The sequence below is a fragment of the Ptiloglossa arizonensis genome, chromosome 4, assembly GCF_051014685.1.
Source record: "Ptiloglossa arizonensis isolate GNS036 chromosome 4, iyPtiAriz1_principal, whole genome shotgun sequence".
Lineage (NCBI taxonomy): Eukaryota > Metazoa > Arthropoda > Insecta > Hymenoptera > Colletidae > Ptiloglossa > Ptiloglossa arizonensis.
The window spans coordinates 16,386,299-16,407,420 of record NC_135051.1 but is presented as its reverse complement, the minus strand read 5'-3'; the positions used below and the strand labels follow the sequence as shown (position 1 = coordinate 16,407,420).

Sequence of the window (21,122 nt, the reverse complement as noted above, 5' to 3'; positions counted from 1 at the left end):
TTAATATATAAATCATTTATTGCAGTAAATAATAATTGTTCTATAAGAACAATGTCCTATAATTATTTGTATTATAGAGATAATTGTATAATTTATGTGAATAAACTTAATTCTACTATTATCTAAACTATAGCAGAATAAATTAAATCTATATAGTTATATATTATATTAATATATAATTATATAAATTCACATTTATTACTCCCCAAGGACATTGAATTTAAAATTATCTTTTAACCCCTCATGAGTCAATTAATCTCATATATTAATTTATTGATCCAATATGTTACTGAATGAGTATCGGCTTAAGATTGAGATATGACCTTCATATATCTGAAGTTCACAAAAGAATCGATAAATCTTGTTTATCCTTCATAATCTTAAATGTTGAGGATTAATAAATGATGAAGAAAAAAGAAAGATAAACGTTGGATAACATATCTAATAATAAATTACATTCTTCCCCTATTGTGTATAACTTAGAGTAGAATGTATGCATAGGTGTATATATACACATCTGTGTTCTTGGAACCCCTTCTAAAAAATTTCCAATTTACAAGAGTGGCAACACTCTTGCAAAAGTATAAAAAATATACAATTGTTAACTTTCCCTTGAAATTGACATTTTTTCCTATCTTTAAAAATGGTTCAGTAGACTTAGGAAAATTAAAAATTCTCAACTTCATTTTCAATATACTGATAACTGGAATCTAGTCAATTCCGTATAAAATTTTAAAAATTTCAAAAACTTCGCGAGATTCTCTGAAACAAATAAACAAATCCATTCGCGTTGGCCCAACGAAAAAAACAATCCCCAACCTGAGCCAACTGACAAGACTCGCGGTTGTTCAGTTTCAGACAGCGAGCCTGCTCCAGGAGCAAACCACTGAACAACTGCAGGACATCACCCTGGAGGATCGATACTCGTCGCAGCACACCGTGAACCCGGACCTCCAGGCGTTGGTGAACTCACCGTTGCCCGATTCATTGGCCGAGTTCAGTACTTATGGTGCTCAGTACACGGAGAGCCCTCACACCCTACCTACCCAGTCACCGCTACCGTCGCCCTTGACCAGACACGACAGTCCCAGTTTCACATATCCGACACCACCGGCCAGCCAGGAGGGCCTTTTGACCGGAAGTTTGCCGCTGTTGAGCCCTCAGGAGGACCCGGAGAGCGTGAGGCAAGTTTCGTCGCCTCTTTCAGCTGCCTTCTACACGTCCACCATGTCATCCGCGGCAGCGGTGGAGGAGGCTCTCAGCGAGGTATTGCCAGGGGAATCTGACGCGGATGCGGACCTATACGGATCCGGTTCACCCAACCCTCACTCGCCACTGCCGAGCCCTTTGTCAGCGACACCAGCACCGTCGCCCTTGTCCTCCCTGCCGCCGTCCTCCGTCCCGTCACCAGGACCGGTATCCTTCACCGGCACCAGTTTCCCCGTGTCGCCTCATCACGCTCTTCAGAGCCAGATGATGCCCAACTCGGAGGACCCGTTGCTCTCATCCACCCCGAAGGACTTCACCACGGCTAATCGACGGCGGTTCGAGTTCCAATCGTACAAGTTCATCACCAGTCAGAACCTGGTGGACTTCGGTTTGGGTAACGGTAGCCTGGCGGGTATCGTGGTCGACAACAACGGCGAGTTCAAGCTGATCCAGACCGCGGGACTGCAAAAGACCAACGTGCTGGTTCAGACCGGCTCCCTGAGCCCGGCGTTGACATTCAAGAAAGAGATGCGACTCGCGACACCCAAGGTGGAACCGGTCACCGTGAATCTAGGCTTGAACGTGCAAACGAATCATCAGTACAACGCTGGTCAGTTCAACCAGCAACAGGTCGTCAACCCGACCAAGTTTCTCATACAAACCAACACGGCCAAGAACAATAACATGAGACAAAAGACACCCAGTGGTAACCTACCGATCCCGGTGGAACAGATCAAGGAGGAGTTACTGGACGAGGACGTATTCCTCAATCCCAGCAGCATACCCACCGGTAGTCCTGTCAGGCATTGTAGAAAAAGGCCTCGCATGGACGGTGGTCTCTACGCTAGTGCGTCTCACTCGTACCCCTCGAGGCTGAGGAAGGCTTGCGATCGTCACTGGGACAGCAGCTATACGCCACCGCCCATCTTGGATCCGTCTCGTCCTGGACCTGGACTCTACGCCAGGTTGCATCAGTACGAGAGAGATTCGGACTTCAGCTCGGACGATTCTCAGGGAAACGATGGACCCCCGCCCAGGATCAACATCGGGACGAGATACCAGGCGACGATACCACCGGTTGGCAGCGATGGGGATAGAGGAAAGGGAGAACCCGAGGCTGACCACTTACTCTGGGATCCTGGTATAAATAACGTGCTGACCGACAATGAACGTAAGTGTACCTTGTTTCAAGCTTTCAAGGAATATCGTAAGACGTTTGAGGCTCTAACCATCCGAGTTGGGTATGCGTGTCAGTGCGACGTCAGAGGTCTGACGATGTGAGTTGCAATGCTGGCGATGCACCCAAACATGATTTAGAAAGCCACGGTTTATCCGAAAGCCTCAAACAGCTTATCAATTGTAATTTCGTATTGTAATTCGAAAGTAACTTAACTCTGGGACTGCTTTTCTAGATCATTTGCGTCTAGATCATTTTCTAGATCATTTTCTAGATCGTTTCGTTTACTTTCGGCCAATGCTACTCCCTACGCGAAATACAAACATACTTTCGCGATTAAATTTTTCGTATGCAGTACTAGTCTCTACTCAATCTTTGAGTCTTGACTACAAGAGTCAAACGCAATGGAGTTTATTCTAGGGTTAACGCGCTTTGATATTTTTCATCGATGAGTAAAAATAATGTGTATTTAAAACGACACATTTTTCTTTCCAGTGGAGATGTATTTGCAATTTGCATGCTGCGCTGCGGTACCAGGCGGAGGAAGGAACAAAGAGTATGCGCTGCATCTGCTTCACATGTGCAGAGGAAATATTCATGTACGAATCTTCAGATTTAATTGTTTTCCTTTACGCGTGCCATTCGGAGGAAACTATTTAAAAGAAAACAAACAAAAATAAAGATTGTACGGTTGAGAAATATATTCCTCAGTAAAAGTTTCACTCTTTCATCCATTTTTTTATATTTACACACAAAAGGGGAAAACTTCTCATTTCAAGACCGTGAATTCTTTGTCGCAAATCGCTAAATATTCAGTTATACAGGATTTCGAATTTTTCGCTTCATTATCTTATAATTGATCAAGAAAAAATATTCAAGACCTGGAGTACATTAATCACCACTCTGAGAAAAAAATACTTACAATTGGTCATCCGTAGATAACAAAAATTGACTCTTTTGGAAAGTTACTTCTCTTACTGCAATTGTTTTTTTCAACGAAATAAATTACTTTTCCCGATCTGAAGTTACTCGTTGGACCCAAATTGGAAAAATATTCAATTGTAAAATACTCTAGGAATGTTGATCAAGTAGCTGAGCTAGTAGCTGAGCAAATACGACTTGTCTGAAATTGAAATTGTCGTTAAATTTCAGGAGGCGATGCTGAAGCTGATGAGACCAACGCCCATATTGCCAGCCGAACATCCGTTGCTCAGTTACGAGTGCCAGGAATCCGACAGGTGGACGTCGCAGGAGATGGACGCATTCTATCAAGGTCTTCTGAAGTACAACAAGGACTTCTCTGCGATCTCGCGAGACGTGGGTGGCAAGTCCGCGAAACAGTGCGTGCAATTCTATTACCTATGGAAGAGGCTCTGCCCGGACGAGTACAAGAGACTGCGTGTCCGCCATGGAAAACCAAAGATTAAGATAGAAAGCAGAGATTACAAGGACACGAGGGAACTTCGCGATGCTATCGCATCCGTGACGGAGATGGACTTCGGTGAAGACAAATCGATCCTCCATCGCACTCTGGTGAGTTCCAAGAGCTCGTGTATACCAGAGACCTAGCTGACAAATGATACAAGTCCTTGGCTCGATCCTACGAACCTTTCGGAGTTTCAAAACTTCCACGATCCTTGGTAAAACTGTGCAGTCCACGCTGACGCGAATTGGAAAGTTTTTTTTTAATAAAATCTAGGGCGAAAGTTTCTGTTGCTGACTGCAATTTTGTGGATGTGTCATTTAACTACTTGTAGACTGTTATGCTCAGTGAGAATGGTCATATATGTATATATTTATATATACCTCGAAGTTTAATGGATTTCGAACTTGAATATAGAATAGCTAAAGAAATTGTCGATTGTAATTTTTGTAAATCTATTGTCTGCTATGTGAAGTAAGAAAATAATTTTAGTCTATTGATAAGTGTGATGTGCGATGCATTCAAGAATTTTGAATTATCTTGACTTTTCAGAGGTACAATTTTCACTGCTATAGTCTGATCAAAATTAACTGGTATCATTTGACTACTTCACTACACTGTTTTATAAGTATTATATATGTTTCGTATTTTTCAAACAAAGGAATAAGTAGTTAGCAATACGATCTTGAGTCTCCAGTTGAATTTGTTTCAACTATAGTTTTATAGAAGAAAATTAGATAGTTAACTTCATAGAGAAATACACAGAAATACTTTGTACAATACAAAGTTTACAAATTAGAATAGACCTCGTGTATAAGTATACGTCCACTGATCTATTTAGATTTCTTTTTCGTTGTTAATTCCAAAATAACGTTTCGAGTCTATTTTTCCAGATTTGTAATATTCCAAGTATTTAACGCAGTATTTGTTGTTCAGTTACAGACGAACGAGAGAGAAAACTCAGCTACCCTGACCACCAGCGATGGGGAGCTGAGATTATTCGCATACGACTGCCCCGATGTGAGTAACACGAATTGTTGTTAACACTCTAGTACTCTATCTTACCTACAAGCTTCACTTTATGGTACAAAATTAGTTTAAACGATAACAAAATTGCGATTTCACTATCAAAGGACAGAATAACGTTTGTTAGTTGCTGAACGTAACTTAATGTCATCGCTTTCTGACTAGGAATACATCGATATAACATATTCTAATATTTTTCTCTCTTTCTTTCTTAACGAAAGCATAGTTACTTTCTAGATAATTAACGAGACTACTCAAGTACTTGTCAAGTACTTTCCACCGAGCATACGTTCTAACTACTTATCAACGCACACCGAGTACGAAGCCTCTGCCCAAACTCATTGTAGAACTATTTGCATATCAGATATTCCTAAGCTATTAATGATTCTAACCAATTGAAGTTCGACGTCGACACGGAAGCAATTGGGTTCATACTCGGCGTACACTACAGCTCGAAAGTTTGGGATCATCTACCTTTCATAGTTAGTTATTATTATCGTATAATTCTAATTTAAATATTCAAATATTTTACTGACCACGCGGGTATTATAACAAGTTGTAATACAGTCAACTCTCCCTAACTTTTGCCCCTCTAAAATTCGAGCTCCTTTTCCAAGGATAAAACTTACTCTTTTTCTGTCTTTGTCTACTTGTAGAACAAGTTCTACGTGCAAGAATAAAATAGATACGACAAAAAGAGAGACAGGTCTCTTTTGCTTTATCTGAAGCCTGGTTGAGTGATAAATTTTCTAACTTTGGTGAATTCTAAGAATCGACAACCCTGTAACGCCAAACTTAGGAGAGTTGACTCCAGCAGGTGATACAACTTCGTTGCAAATTAGCTACAAATAAATATCACTCGTGACAACTTTTACTATATCGTTGAACTGGTATGTTCATCGAACGTTTACAAAGGATTTGTGAATAAAATATAAGACATTTTTATGAAAATGTGGTTATGTGTGTTCCAAGAAGCATTTACAAAAATACAGGGTGTTGGTAAATTATATATACAAATTTTAAGCGTTAGTAGGATTCGTTGGTAGAAAGAAAATTATGTTAACGAACATCGAAAAGTAATAGTTTCAGAGATACTCTGAATACTTCTTGTTTGCATAAGCTGTAAATTACACAAACTGTTTTTCACAACAAACGATCGACACTGTTACAATTCCTTAACATACTCACTCTGAAACAGTGTATTACAATTAAAATAAAGTCAATTGGCTGCTCAAGATTACTTCAAGTTTCCCGCAAATCTGTGCTTGTTGCTACTCGAAGATAACCAGAAGAATGAGCTCGAAGAGAAGAGAAAGAGGCAGCTTGCTGTTCAGTGACCTTGAGCGACCAATTGATTCCGCCCAGACCTAAATATCGACGCGTAGACTTCTCGATTACAAATATCTCTGAAAGAATTACTATTGCTTATTCGTTTCTTTCGAAAAACGATCCTATCTGGCGTTAAAATTTGCATCTATAGTTTCTTATACAATACACAGAGACCACACTGGTCTGACACAGCGAACGAGAAACGAAGACTTCAGCAACAAGCGATCCCAGACTTTCCAGCGACAGCGTGCACGCTGCGCGTACGAGACCACTTTACATGCGTACATACGTGTGAACGTCTAAGTGTCGCATGTGATTTGTTGTTGACCTGTCGTTTCTTCACGCTTTCTATCACAAGGACCGAGCGTGTTGTGCGTTGTGCGTGACCACTGCGTTTACTTATCTGTCGTCGTTGTTGTTTGTTTGTGTTGTTTATTTTTGCTTTGTGTTTCTTTGTGTTGTCAGAGCTTTAGCGGAAGTGTAACAGTAACGATGGCCGGGAGCACCCAAACCGCCCAAACCGGCAATACCGGCCACGCCACAGTCAACACCAACTCACAAACTCACACTAGTTCTGAGCAACAACTACCCGTGCCCACCCCACTTCATTACCCCTGCAAGATTTGCGGGAAGTAAGTCTCCAATCTCTAAGCTAAAATTTATCCATTCGATAAAACGACGGCCGGCCAATGACACAAGCGCCTCTAATGGCGGTACAAGGGGCAAGTATCGGCACAGCACATTGAGACACCACGCTTCTAGACAGAAAGAAAAGCCTTCCTGCAATAGGTTCTTGGACCACGAAGCGTATCAGCGCTCGTGGTGTCGGACTGGGATCACAAATGGCTGTTAATAAATATCAGAGTGACGTTCTCTCCGAATGGTATCTGCAACCCTCGACGCGTTCACTGTCTCATGACTTGGATGTGGGTCAGGATGCTTCTCATAGAGAACACCCTAACCCATATTTGTGGTCAGGAATGAAACTTTGACTCGAGGGATTTTTTGCTACCCGAGACACGAGAATAATCTCCATTTCTGTTTGACTCTTTGATTAAAAAGTGGTTCGACTTTTTAAAACTCTGGTATGCATGGTGAGACACTACTCAATAAGTTGCATAGTAGAACTGTTAATGAATCATCTTGTGATTAAGTAACTGATTGATCTATTTTTTAGTTTTGGTCATTTTGTATCGTTTTATATGTCCTATTGAAGTAGTTATTACTACGCCTTGAAGAGTTAAGGAAACAGTGAACGTGTTTAGCGTTTGGTCAGTATTGTTCACACGTGGAGCCTCTTATGAAACTTTATTCTCTTCTGAACGTATGGTGTTCGTTGGAACGTCGGTTTGTATACAGCGTGGAACTCGAATGTTTACCTTTGAGGGGTACCACGAGGAGTGGGGATGCTTATCGGTACGTCACAATGTAAACTCGAGCCAGCTACTTAACATTTAGTAACACGTACATACGTCTTAGCTGTGTGTCTGCAAAACGGTGCACCGACCAATGAATGAGAGTTGTTGTAGTTCTCGTTCAGCAGGAGACGTTGCAAAGACGGAATTGAAAATTCTGACGAATGGGAGCTATATTCGTTTCAGAACTAAACATCTGAACTCCACGCTGTATCGTGAGAACAAAGTGTCACAAAATGGGAGAAATGAAATACTGGAGTTTCTATCGGATAGCATACTTATATAGGGGACATACACGTAACAATAAATACTCTACCATCTATACTAAACTAGACCCAAAGAAAGAATCGACTTGGTTGGTAGCGAAACTTCCACGTACAAGAGTCCTCAATAGTCTACTAATTATTCTTCCTAATTAAATGGAAGGCTTATTAAGTTAATCGATACCTTACAAACTTTTTCATTCAGACTATTGTACACCCACTCAAGATCCTGTAATTCATTTTATATCCGTGAATTAAACATTAAACGTTGTTTCATCAAGCTTCGAAACTGACTGCAATGTTCTTCATCTCTTCATTAGACATCACCTAACAAACCAAAGGATTTTATGAATTAGGATGATGGGAGATCTCTCGAGTCGATTCATTTTTTGTCGTCTTAGACATAAACATTATATATATATATGGTGACCAACCATACGGATGATACTATGTCTGAATTCTTCAATTGTTTTAGCTTTCGTTTGTTACTTCGAATCAAAATTATTATTGCAATTGACGCAACAAGAGATGTAGGGAAACTAATGAAAACTAATTCGAAGACTATAGGTTGTCCAGGTTACATAATTGCCTAGGATGTAAATTGTAATTATTTTCATCCTAGCTATTCTAAAATGTATACAATTGATGAGTTATCAATTGTTTCTGAGAAACACATTAAGGTATATTCACACGACACGTATGTAATGTGTTACAAGCTATGATAGACACTATAAACGCTTCAACTTGTGTTTTGAGAATCGTTAAAAATTGAAAGTAAACAAGCACAGAGCTTTTTCGTTTGTTCTTAACGCGAAGAAACAACAAGTGCAAAAATGTCCCTGATATTTATTAACACTCGTACTACAAACACTTTCACAAAATAACTCATGGCGATGCTTGTATCCTACTTGCTGCTGATCTACTATTTATCAACGTAACAGCTTGGACAGCATTCCGTTGCAGCAAGCTGGATATATTTATAAAAAAAAAGTGAACACACCACTTTCTATATTGTGTACTGCGATTCTTTCTATATTTTAGAGAAAATATTGTAGACACCTCGCATCACAGTCTTTATAATTGTTACATCGTTCACAAGTATTTATTTCTCTACCTCACAATTTTTCTTATTTCGCATCAACGAAATTCAATCAATTGTACGATCTCTATTCCACTTGACAACGAATAATATTTTTCGCATTGGTTGTATCAACATACCATTAACGTAAATATATTTGGAGACTTATTATCAATGTTTACATTAACGTAAAATACGATACGATCTAACGTCCATTACCATTATACAATATTACCAAAAAGTAATTACATATAGTGACATACGACTGTATTCGAATCAATAAGATTTCCCTTTCACGGAGCAAGTAAAAAAAAAAAAAAGATAAATCTATTCTTTGATATTTTCTATACAATAATTAACACATTTGGTTTGCATCGTTGCTGATTAATTTCCTCTTCCAAATGCCGTTCACTTAACCAGCCTTATCTCAATAGCCAGTGTTGCATCTTACCTCAAACTTTTCTACGTTCAAATTGCGAACGATCGAGTGCAGTTGTGCATATACAATATAACGTGTCAAGATCAATAATCCTACCAGTCGATATTTAGTACGCTTGCACCACTATACGATTAACGATCGATATTACAGCATATCATTCGCATGATCCGTCACCACTTAGCTCAGTGTCCATACGTCGTCGTCATTGCAATCGTGAATACAAAACGCATCACCTCCCAGCAAATATACCGGAATGCACCCAATAGCAAATCGCAAATATCCACCCGACACAAATTAAAAGCAAACGTTTCGACACGAATTAAAAAAAAGAAAAAAAAAAGAAGAAACAACCCCTTATCGGATACATCGTGTCAGTTCCGTCCCCAGGATGGCCCAACCGTCAATCGTCACGATCCGTACGCCCACCAATCCGATCCAAAGCATCGTTTCCCATCACGATGATTACTATCCGCTCGCCTAACCAACCGACAAGCAACTCACCTAACGTCCACGTTCGATCTGTCTTGCAGAGTTTTCAACAAAGTGAAAAGCAGAAGCGCGCACATGAAATCTCACAGGCCAGTGCCCTCGCCCGATTCAACGGGTCAGGAATCTAAACGACCTGTCCAACAGCAGCAATCCAAAGCGCAACAGGCCCAGCAACAGTCCAGCCAGCAGCAGCAGCAGCAGCAGCAGCAGCAACAGCATCAGCAACAGCAGCAGCAGCAGCAGCAGCAGCAGCAGCAGCAGCAACAGTCGAGCAGCGTATCACCGCAGGCCGCGGAATTCACCAATCAACAGCCACTGCCTCCAAGCAACGGTGACACCGGCGCTCAGAACACAGCGCATTTATGGCACAACCCGACGCGGCTCAGGCCACCATAGGACGACGCCCAACCGGTTAAACTTAAGTTACCTTAACGAAGGCTGTAACGGTACGATAGGAAAGTATTACGGTCGCGTGAACTATATAGGCAGGCACTTATACAACCGCGATCGTCGATGGATCGTCGAGCACGATACTCCCCCACCACCACCCAGCATCCCCCACTCCCGTAACCTCCCCACCACCTATCCGTCAACCGCTCCGCGTGGAAAGCTCGTCCCCTCCCCGAATCCGAGCCCCTTGACTCCGAGACACTCGGACACGGAGGGACGGCGAGCGTTAGAGAAAAGTTAAACACGAAGACTTCCACGAATAGATAGTTCCAAAAACGAGATATACCTCTTGTACGCGCTATGGACCTGAACCCACGGGGCGAGAATTGTCCTCCGCGAGTTCTCCGGCCAGGCCAAGCCATAACTAAGTTATAAAGGGAGAGAAATCCACGCGCGATTTTTGTGCGCGTGGACAAGCGGTCAGGTGTGACACCTCTTCTCATCGTCACAACCGTGGACGGTGACGCGAGGGTGACGCAAGGGACGTTCTAGCGTTCGTCTAGATACACGGGGGATCTTCTCCCCGTGGCAACACTGAGCGAAGAAAATGGGGGGTCCGGTGAACACACGTGTCGTAGTACGAAGCTCCGTTTAACGAGGAGGACAGGGTAGTGGTCCCTTTTACGGGGACGGGCGTGTGACTCCACCCCCTGACAGCACACGGACCCCCCCTCTAGGCTCCCGTATAGTCCTCGTGCGTGAGGAAGGTTCGTCGAGGGGGGGGCGTATGATTTAACGAACGTGTGCAAGCTTTCCGTCTTTCTTTTTCGTTTTACGGTGAACGAGACGCGGGGACGTAACGCCCCCCCTCCTTCATCGACGAACACGAGAACGAAACAAAGGGAAAGAAACGAGAGAAAAAATAAAGAAAAACATGGCCTACCATGAGCGCGCGGCTCGACGAACGGAGGGAACCCACGTAAATGCACACGGAGAGTTACGTTAACGCGCGGACAGCCAGCGGGGCTGACTAAACGAATAATAGGATCGGAGTAATAATATTATTACGTACGACGATGGTTGCGCTGTAACGTTGAACGATAATCGCGGTTTTTTCGATGTACCTAATTGCTATTCGCACGCGAGATGTTCCCAGATTGTGCCACAAGACATTACTGTTACCTGTTGCCTCTTTATCATTCTTTGAACGTTTTAGATTGTTTCTTTGTTCTCTCTTTTTCTTTTCTTTACTTTTACCCAGCCCCTATTTTTTTCCTCTTATTCTTCTTCTTCTTCTTCTACTTTTGGATTTTATTCACTCGACGGGGCCAGCTTGCGAACCCGGCGCTGTTTCGTTCGTAACATTTTCGTTGAGACGGAGATGGCTATGAAGGATTCATCCTCTCTAGGTGCTGTCCTCGAGGAGGAAACGAACACCGGTTCGCAGGCAAATCCTGTAATTACGATGTACGACTTGTTGCACGTTCGCTCTAGTTCTATTTAGTTTAAATATCATTAGCGTATTTAAATTCTCGATAAGTATGCGACTCTTATCAGAAAGGCGTTCGTAGATTTGTTGAACCTCCCCGATTTTTGTTACCTCTGTTACTTAATATATTAACTATATTCGTCTGAATAAATTTTAATATATATATGTATATATATATATATATATTATATATACATATAAATATATATATATATATATATATATACATTTATATATATACATATATGTGTGTGTATATATATGTATATACATACACACTATACATATGTATAAACAGATCGATGTAATTGAAAATGATACGTAGCTTAGGATGAAATAGTTCTCTAGACGGAGACAAGTTGTTCAAGTTTCACTTCGGTAGACGATCGAACGAGTCGTCGTCAATGGCCGAATGTAACATAAGTGATTATACATACAGCCATGAGTACATTATACATACGTGCACCGAACACAGACACGGAGAGTAGAGAAACGTTTATTAAAGAAAGGGAAAAAAAAAGTAATAATAATTATTCGTCTAACGGATCATTAGATCGCGACTCTATATGTACATATTGTGTGTACATGTCTGTACATATTTAACATCAGTGTCTGTATGTACAATTCAAAATGAATTTTAACGCAAAAAATACGTAGGCTAGGTTTTAGGTTGTTTTAGGAGGGATCTATATAGAAATAAAATATATATACTTGGCTTGATTTTCTACCTTACTAGGGACAACATGGCGAAACTCTTGGAGGAACAATGGCGGATCGCGAAACATTTGGTTCGGTTCCTTTCCATTGTTTTTTCTTTCTTTTTTTTTTTTTTCTTCCCCCCTCCCGAAGCAACGATGTTCCTGTACGTAAGGTGCCTTGAATTGTTAATTTTGTGTTTGAGATTCTTGGAAAAGGGCGATGTTGATATTTCCGTTTCGTTTTCCATTCGAGTCTTGCGCAAAGAACGTCCGTTTGTTCGATGTTGGGAATGAAATATTATTAAACACGTTCGATCGTCGGTGATCGTTATTTATTTCGCGTCTGTTTAAGTTCGAGCGCGTGGTTTGCTAGAAAATATTTAGAAGTATTCTAATTCGCTTGTTTCGTTCGTATTAAATTTTGTATGCACAGGAACATCGTTACTAGCCAAATTTCGAGGCTTAGAGAGATACGTGGAAACGTTACGCGTCGCCTCGATAAAAGTCCAAGCAACGTTCCGCGATTTGTAGGAACGTTGATCGGACGTTCAATTATCGAGGGATCCGAATTTATCGTTCAAGAGTGTCGCCGATCGTGGCTGCTCTAATTCTACCTTAAAGCTATTGTTATTGTTAACACTCTTCTTCTTATTAACTTTTACCTAATTAAAGAATAAAAATCACGAATATACATTTTAACTTTTTAAACTTTTCACGTGTAAAACGCAAGTGACTGAGGATGCTTTAAAGAATCTGCCAAGTTTTAAAAAAAAAACGAAAAAAAAAAACACGTAATGGATGGCTTTAAATCTTCCACTTGTTTTAGTCAGCGAGATAAAGACTACTGTCGCGAGCGAATGTCGAGATGTTTTGCAAACAGACAGAATATCGACGAGCGAAATGGAAAACGTGAACCGTGTTCGATGAACGTTCGTCCATTTCGGTGGAGATCCGTTCGACGACGATACTCCCGAGAATTCGTCTGTCTTTATGTGTGTCTTGTGTTTCGACGTTTCACCACTTCCTGCCCCCCTCACCGCAACCCCTCCAATCACCCCCCGAAGCCCCGATTTACAAAAATGTAATGCGATCTAAACGACAAAACGTTCCGGCCACACCACATTTTCGCGGATATTCTTTCGTTTACAGGCAAAGATTTAAAATGGAAAAAGAAACAATCGTAAAGGCGAGTATGGCCAAGGGCACCGTTTTATCTATCGAGGACAATGAAACGAAAAACGCACAGACACGAACGAGACGATTTATTTTATTGTAATACCGCCAAGTAAAGTCACGTTTTACGTTAAACTCGTATTAGACGGAATTCAACGATCGTGTATTCTGTTTCGATCGATGTGTCTCGTAAGAAACACACCGATCTCGTATTAACGACATTTATAGATATTTACGGCCCCCGTGGAAATACTTCTTCGTGACCATAGAAGAACGCGCGATTTTGTGAACTCTGAGTAACGGCCTCCAGAAGAGAAAAAAGAAAAAACACGCAAACATACACAAAAAAAAAAAACAAAGAAGAAGAAATAACAAAACGTGGGGACAGAGCGTGGAACTACCTAGAAATCTATATTAACTATTGAATAAGATCCTAGACGGTCGAGTCGTAAAAATAAGTTCATTTAAGGGTGCGAAACTGTTATATGAATCCCGGACTACGGGCGTCCGGCGCGTAACGTCGTGAACGCAACAAAATTAGCAGACATATCATTTAAGACAATACACTTGTTACGGAAACTAAGTTTCTACTAATATAATTATTATTGTATGTAATCTAACTCGTAATCAGACTTAGAGATTCGATGAAAATGGCGTAGCTAGTGATAAACGAGAGAGAAAAAAATAATAAGAGAGAGAGAGAGAAAGAAAGAGAGAGAAAGAGTGTGAGAGAGAGCGAGCGAGCGAGAGAGAGAGAGAAAGAGAGAAAGAAAGAGAGAAAGAGAGGAACGAAACGAGCGAGTGTTGCGATTGTCGTCAAATCCAGAGGAAATTTCGAAATTTCCATCGACGTCGAGCGTGGATTCGTGGAGAAATACTCTTCGTAAACTGTGTAGATCTTTCGAGGGAAAGAAAAAGAAAAAGAAATCGTAGCGCGCTAATTTAAACTGTATTATTGACTTACGTTCGTTCGACGATGTGAAAGAACAATTGTGTACCTAGAAACAAACGGTCGGCTTTCGTTTCGGGACGAATTCACTTCGCGTATTCGTTCCCTACTCCAGGAATGTGAAAGAAAAGAAAAAAATGAAAGAAAGAAAGAAAGGAAGATAGAAAGAAAGAAATAAATAAACAAAGGAAACGTTGTACACGCGGAACGATCCGCTCTCGCGAGTCTCGCGTCGCTCTGGATTTGGAGCAGCGTAAACGCGTTAATCCTGGAGGCTGATTACTCAGAACTTAGGGAAGGCACGACAAAACGAAGCAATGAAACAGTAACGAAGATATGCATGAATTGTACAAACGAGTCCCTCCACGTCACAGAAAAGAGTATATCTGTATGGAGAATATATATATAACGAAAAAAAAAAAAAATTGATAAATATGTGATGTATTTAAATGGTATGTGGTATATGGTATTACATATTTGTACATAGGCGGACCCGTGCCATCAACTAGTGAGTTGTACCGATATTGTACTGCCATTTGACCGAGTCGTTGAGTTGAACACCGAATGAACGGAGACAAGCCAAACGAAACAAAAAAGAAAAAAAAAAGAAATGAAAAACCGAACAACACGTTTACCTAGTACCAGTTTTCGGTTCACGGTTGATTTAACGAAATTTCGAGGCTCAAGTTGTCTTCTTTTACGGACGATCGGGACCGTCTTCTCTGCGTATTTAAGTATAATTTAGTTTCGATCGAATCGGAAGCCACTCGCACGAAATTATTTATTTAATAATTAATTCGTTAATTGTCCAACATGTAGTCCGACCCACAAAATACACTACTTCCTTTACAAACCCGTGCAAAATTATTTATCGATTTTTTCACGTTGATTCGCGACACCGAATGCACCGAAATACACGCAGTACCATTTTGACCATTTTCTTTTTTTGCTTTACGGAAAAGGAAACACTGTACTCGTATCGCGGACAATTGTTCGTTACGTACGCCGCAACTCGTACGTCGGTAAATGTTATTGATAATCGTTCGCCAATAGAAGCAATGGTAAAGGGAAAACAAACGAAGGGAAAAAAGAATAAACTGTGGGATATATTGGTACAACTCGGTGAAGAAAGTGTAGCGTGGTTATACACCTGAGGAATGTGCTCAAAATACTGTATTAAAGAGAAAAAAAGTCTACTAAATGATCATCAACGTTTATGCGAGAAATTACTCTTAGAAGAAAAAAAAAAAAAAGTGAAAAGTTATTATGGATTATCGATATCGTAATCTATTGTCCTCTTACCTATTACCTACTTTAATGTCTATCTCTATACGCCAAGCATGGTTCTTTATACTCTTCTATTTGATGTTATACTATTCTCTATTAACTTTTACTACGAGAACGAAACAAGAAATAATTGTATTGTTAATAGTGTTTTTAATGTATCGAAGCATGGTCAGCTGTAGGGGAGCCACGGATACGTAATGTCGCGTTTCACATGAGAACTGATCCGATTCGATTCGAAACACGTTCACAGCAACGAAGGATTCGGGAATCTTCGGTCTCGTTCGCACAAACAAACAAGAAAACAAAAAAAATAGGAAAAAAAAAACATCCACTTCGAAACCTTCGTCTCTGTCTTCTTCGCCGTATCCCCCCACCCCCTCCTAATGGGTGTTCGCCAGACCTCGGATCGTGGAAACCAACGATCCCCTGACACTTAACTTCCAGAACAAATCCCCTCCACCAGTCCCCAAACTTCAAACTTTCGAAGATCCTTCTTCGTTCACGATTTTTAAATCCCCGTTTGCCGCCGTGAAGCCGCGATGGTGGCACGGTAACCAGGTGTATTCATGTGACACGGACATTTTCTATCGCGCGGTTCGTCGCAATAATTACGATAGAGTGAAAGAGAGAAAAACGTGTGTGCTCGGTAGCAATATCGGTGGGACGTACACGCGTCCCCACTGTCGTTGTTTTTTCCACTTCTCTGCTCAACTATTATAGTTCTTACCTGTAAGCGTAGCTGTACGTTAGTAATCCTCGTCACGTATTAGTCTTTTAAACCCGTTCTCCGATTCTTATTGTCTTGCTCAACAGCGGAGAGGAGTGCCGGTTCCGATAAGCGAATCCCCACTATACCCCCACCCTTCTTACCCGAAACCCCGCCCCCGTACCCCAGAAACATGTGCAATGATATCGCTCAAAAAGTTGGTGCCATAAGCAATATGGACAATATATTATTAATTGTGTTTAGAGACGTGCGCGCCAACTACAGCTGGCCGAGGGAGGTTCCACTTTAATGGAACACGGAGGACCACGGGTCACGTGGTTGTCACGCGCGAGCTGACCCCGTTTAATCGTCGATCCGAAGTCTCATTTCGCATCGTGTTTTACGAGAGGGAAACATCGATCCCGGGATCACGAGGAACGAGTAACTTTTGCTCAACGAGCGATGCTCGACGACAAAACACGTTCGGCCTAACGGGATCGATTGGTCCACCCGGGATCGATATTTTTCTCTTCTTTGCGACAGAAGGCCACCTACCGATGCAAACTTTCGTGGACAATAGTTTTTTTTCGAACGTTCGTGGGTGCTGTACGGTGATTGCCCGGTTTCGAGTCGCTGGAGTACGAGCCGCCGCTCGAAAGCGGGGTGGGTGGAGATTTCTGTCTTCAAGCGAGGGTGAGATATCTATCTCTCGCTGGAACTTCGAGGCAATTACCGTATCACGAGATCGGTTAACGTTCCAAGGATCCTGACTTCAACTGTTCACCATTTCTGACAATCCCTCTCGGTTGAAGGGTCTCGGCTCGCGTCTCGGGCAACCCCGCGGCTGCGTGTTTATATATTACTTAACACAGTACAGTCAATTTGAAGTGCGATGTGGTAACGAGTCGCCAAAGAAAGAAAAAAAAAACAAAAAAGATAAAAAAACCCGAAAAAAAAGGTAAAAGAACGAAAGCAGAAGCCTAATCAAAATGCCTAGTTACATCGATGTTCCTTCCCGAGGTGAGGAACGAGAACCGACGAAAGACCCCACAGGAGGCCTAGAAAAACAAAAAAAAAAAACCCCGAACAAGCGACTCCCACCACATTGGTCTTTCGGTCAACGAAGACGGCACAAACGTCACGGCCAATTATCGAGGTTTACGCGCGCGCGCGCGCGCACAGTTCTCGAGGGGAACGCTGCGACCAGCTCGATCGTCACAGGACCCTCGTGAATATTAATTAATTTCTGTTAGGTGTGTGTCGTTGGCCGTGCGCGATTAGTTCGAACGAAGTTGTCGACGGGCGTGAGTATTCCTTCGCGTGTGTACAGCCTGGCACAATACCGTAGGTAGGTTCGCGCGTGCGCGTGCGCAACATCGAGATCGGCCAGAGAGAATCAAAGAGCTCAAGGTCCGGCGAAAGCAACGAATACGCGAGGCACGGGGGGAGGGGGTAGGGAGAAACGAACGACACGACGACGAAGGGACGAAGAGGAAAATGGAAGAACAGGAAACGGCGATGACGATCGGCTTAGCTGGGACGACGAGCGTCCGCGCATCAGTATTACGTTCGAAAGGCGATACTAATATACATTGGACTAGTGATTATACATTATATTGCGTAACACACACGATTTTATTTAATATATACATATATACATATTGAGCCCGAAACGGGCTACATTATTATTACATAGATAGGTGGGAATATATGTATATATGTATATAACTACACGTATATATATATATATTTACGTATATGGGGAGTCGAATAGGTGAAAGGAGTAGGGAGCAACGGATCGAGGCATTGCTCGAGTAGTGGGGGGCTCACGCTATCAGATCGTGAGCGATAGGAGTTCGGTAAACGACGAGGGGAACGAAGTGGGGGGGAGACACTGCGGATAACTAAGGATCACGTCATTGTCGTACGATTTAATTCGCGTACCGATCGAGCGGTGAAGAAGAGAGAATTGGTGACGTCGAACGCTGCTCGAAACGATCGCCCGGCTGAAACGATTCCACGCGAGAGGAGTTCTGGGATCTTTCGATTTTCGAAACGATCGTCGAGCTTTCGATCGATTCTTTGCGAAACTTTGGTCAAAATGTCTATCGATCTTTCGATCGACGATCGTCGAGCTTTCGATCGCTATTTTGTGAAACTATCGTCAAGGTATTTACCGATCTTTCGATCGACGATCGTTGAGCTTTCGATCGACATTTTGTTTAACTTTGGTCAAAATGTCTACCGATCTTTCGATCGACATTTTGTGAAACTATTGTCGAGATGTCTATCAATCTTTCGATCGGCTATTGTTGAGCTTTCGATCGATATTTTGTGAAATTATCGTCGAGATGTCTATCGATCTTTCGATCGGCTATTGTTGAGCTTTCGATCGATATTTTGTGAAATTATCGTCAAGATGTCTATCGATCTTTCGATCGACGATCGTTGAGCTTTCAATCGACATTTTGTGAAACTTTGGTCAAAATGTCTACCGATCTTTCGATCGACGATCGTTGAGCATTCGATCGATTGTAAAACGATCGTCAAAGTATCTACCGATCTTTCAATCAATATTTGTGAAACAATCACCAAAGAGTCTACCGACTTTTCGATCGATTCTTTGCAAAACGATCATTGAGAAATCCACCGATCTTTCATCGAGCTTTCGATCGATTTCTGGCAGGAGAATCATCGAGCGAAAAAGATCGACGCTCGAAACGAAGCAATTACGTTAGCGATATTTTGACAGTTCGATCGATAAAATTTTTCGTTTTTCTGAATCGCCGTAGATCCAATTCGATCGCGACACGAAACAGAACTACCGAAAACCCTGGCTCACGAGTGCACGAGAGAGTATCAAGTGTAACCATGAAATTGTCGCGGGAAATACAGAGGAGCGTAAAAGTGAAGAGAGAGAGAGAGAGAGAGAGAAAGAGAGCAAGAGAACAAGAGAGAGCGAGAATATATGTGTGTAAGAAAGAGAGAGCAAGAGAGAGACCGAGAATGTGTGTATGTAAGAAAGAGAGAGCAAGAGAGAGAGAGAGAATCTGTGTGTGTAAGAAAGAGAGAGCGAGAATATGTGTGTGTATGAAAGAGAGAGCAAGAGACAGCGATAGTGTATGTGTGAAAAAGAGAGAAAGAGATGTTTTAATACTCAGATGTAATGTATAATCTAACTGTCGTTTATAAATGGATATATAAATATATGAACACTGAATATATGAAATAAATATATTATACATATACAGTCTGTACAGTGGTAGTATATACACGAGTATACGAATAAATACGTACACGCGCGTATATATTATTACTGTATTGCATACATAGTATATATATATAAATGTGCGGCGATATATATTATATAAATATATATATATATATATATACATATGACTATTTTCTTCTATTGATATTGTGAGTGATTGCTGTGTGTTATTTCCATCATACGCTGCAAGACATCCTGCAATCAGCGACGAGATGCGAGACACGTTCTTTAATTAACGTTATTGTTGCTACATCGATATAAAACAGACATACAGGAATTTTTTATTGTTCTTTAAAATTTTGCCACACGAAAAACATTTACGGAGAAACATAAACGACAACAGTTTCCACAGTGGTGCAATTGCGATTTACTTCGAAACACGATTCACTATCGTTATTCTAATTTTGACAAAAAATCAAAAATAATTTGAATAACACTTTTAGCGCCATTACGTCGAAGTCTAACGCACATAATTCGAGAACAACTGTTACAATATGGAGAACAAAATTTTGTTAAACTATCCTCTTTGATTTCCAATTTGTCTCGCACTTCTCGCTATCGAACGAATTTTAGAAACAAATTCGACATTTTTTTTCTGAACGTCGATTTTCGATAACAGTCTCGCGTGATCGTTTCGCGAGTGCAGATGGTCTTCAGCAAGCTATCCCAACACCGAGCTATACCAAAAGCAAGCGAATAAAAAAAAAAAAAATGTATGATGTGTAAGCCAAGTGCCTTGTGTTCTGGTAACTAATCGTTGACTTTTAACTACGATACTAGAGGAAGTGAGAAAGAGAGAGAGAGAAAGAGAGAGAAAGAGACAGAGAGCGAGACACAGAGATGAGACGAGGAAAGAAACACGAGATCGAAGCTTTCCGATATCGGCTCGAGGTAAAGCGAAGCGTGTTCTTCGGTGGGAGAAGAATTTTTCTTTTTTCTTCCTTTCATGATCCCGAACGATCATCGCTCGAACCTCTATCCAATTGTCGAACATTGATTTCAAGCACCGTTGCGTTGCAGACCTAACGACACCGTTGAAACACCATCGATCCATGGTGTACGATTTTTTTTTTTTTGATAATTATTATGCACGAAGAAAAACGATACCACAGTGTTTGTTTCTCGATGCAGTGGCTCTCGATAACGTCGAGATATGTCGCTCTCGAGAAGTGTTTCGCGATGTTCGATAAATAATGTTGAATGTTATTTTTAAGCGGGAATCGAAGCGCACAATCGTTCACACTTTTACGGTGATGTTTTTTTTTTTCTTTCTTCTTTTTTCGTACGTCGAAGCAATTTCTTTGATGTAGA

At 41.3% G+C, this 21,122-nt stretch overlaps 1 protein-coding gene across 4 annotated transcripts in view; it reads left to right on the top strand.

Annotated features, from left to right (window-relative positions):
* Window positions 1-11,866, top strand: part of LOC143145921 (uncharacterized) — an 827,424-nt gene extending 815,558 nt beyond the window's left edge. For 3 of the 4 annotated variants that reach the window (XM_076309758.1, XM_076309757.1, XM_076309759.1), the window contains 6 exons: window positions 853-2,380; window positions 2,882-2,985; window positions 3,539-3,919; window positions 4,746-4,829; window positions 6,630-6,796; window positions 9,890-11,866. In XM_076309758.1, coding sequence (XP_076165873.1) covers window positions 853-2,380; window positions 2,882-2,985; window positions 3,539-3,919; window positions 4,746-4,829; window positions 6,630-6,796; window positions 9,890-10,244 — 2,619 coding nt within the window. In that variant the 3' untranslated portion in view covers window positions 10,245-11,866. The remainder of the gene's footprint in view (window positions 1-852; window positions 2,381-2,881; window positions 2,986-3,538; window positions 3,920-4,745; window positions 4,830-6,629; window positions 6,797-9,889) is intronic. The other variant, XM_076309760.1, reaches the window with a different exon arrangement.
* Window positions 11,867-21,122: the final 9,256 nt, after the last annotated feature.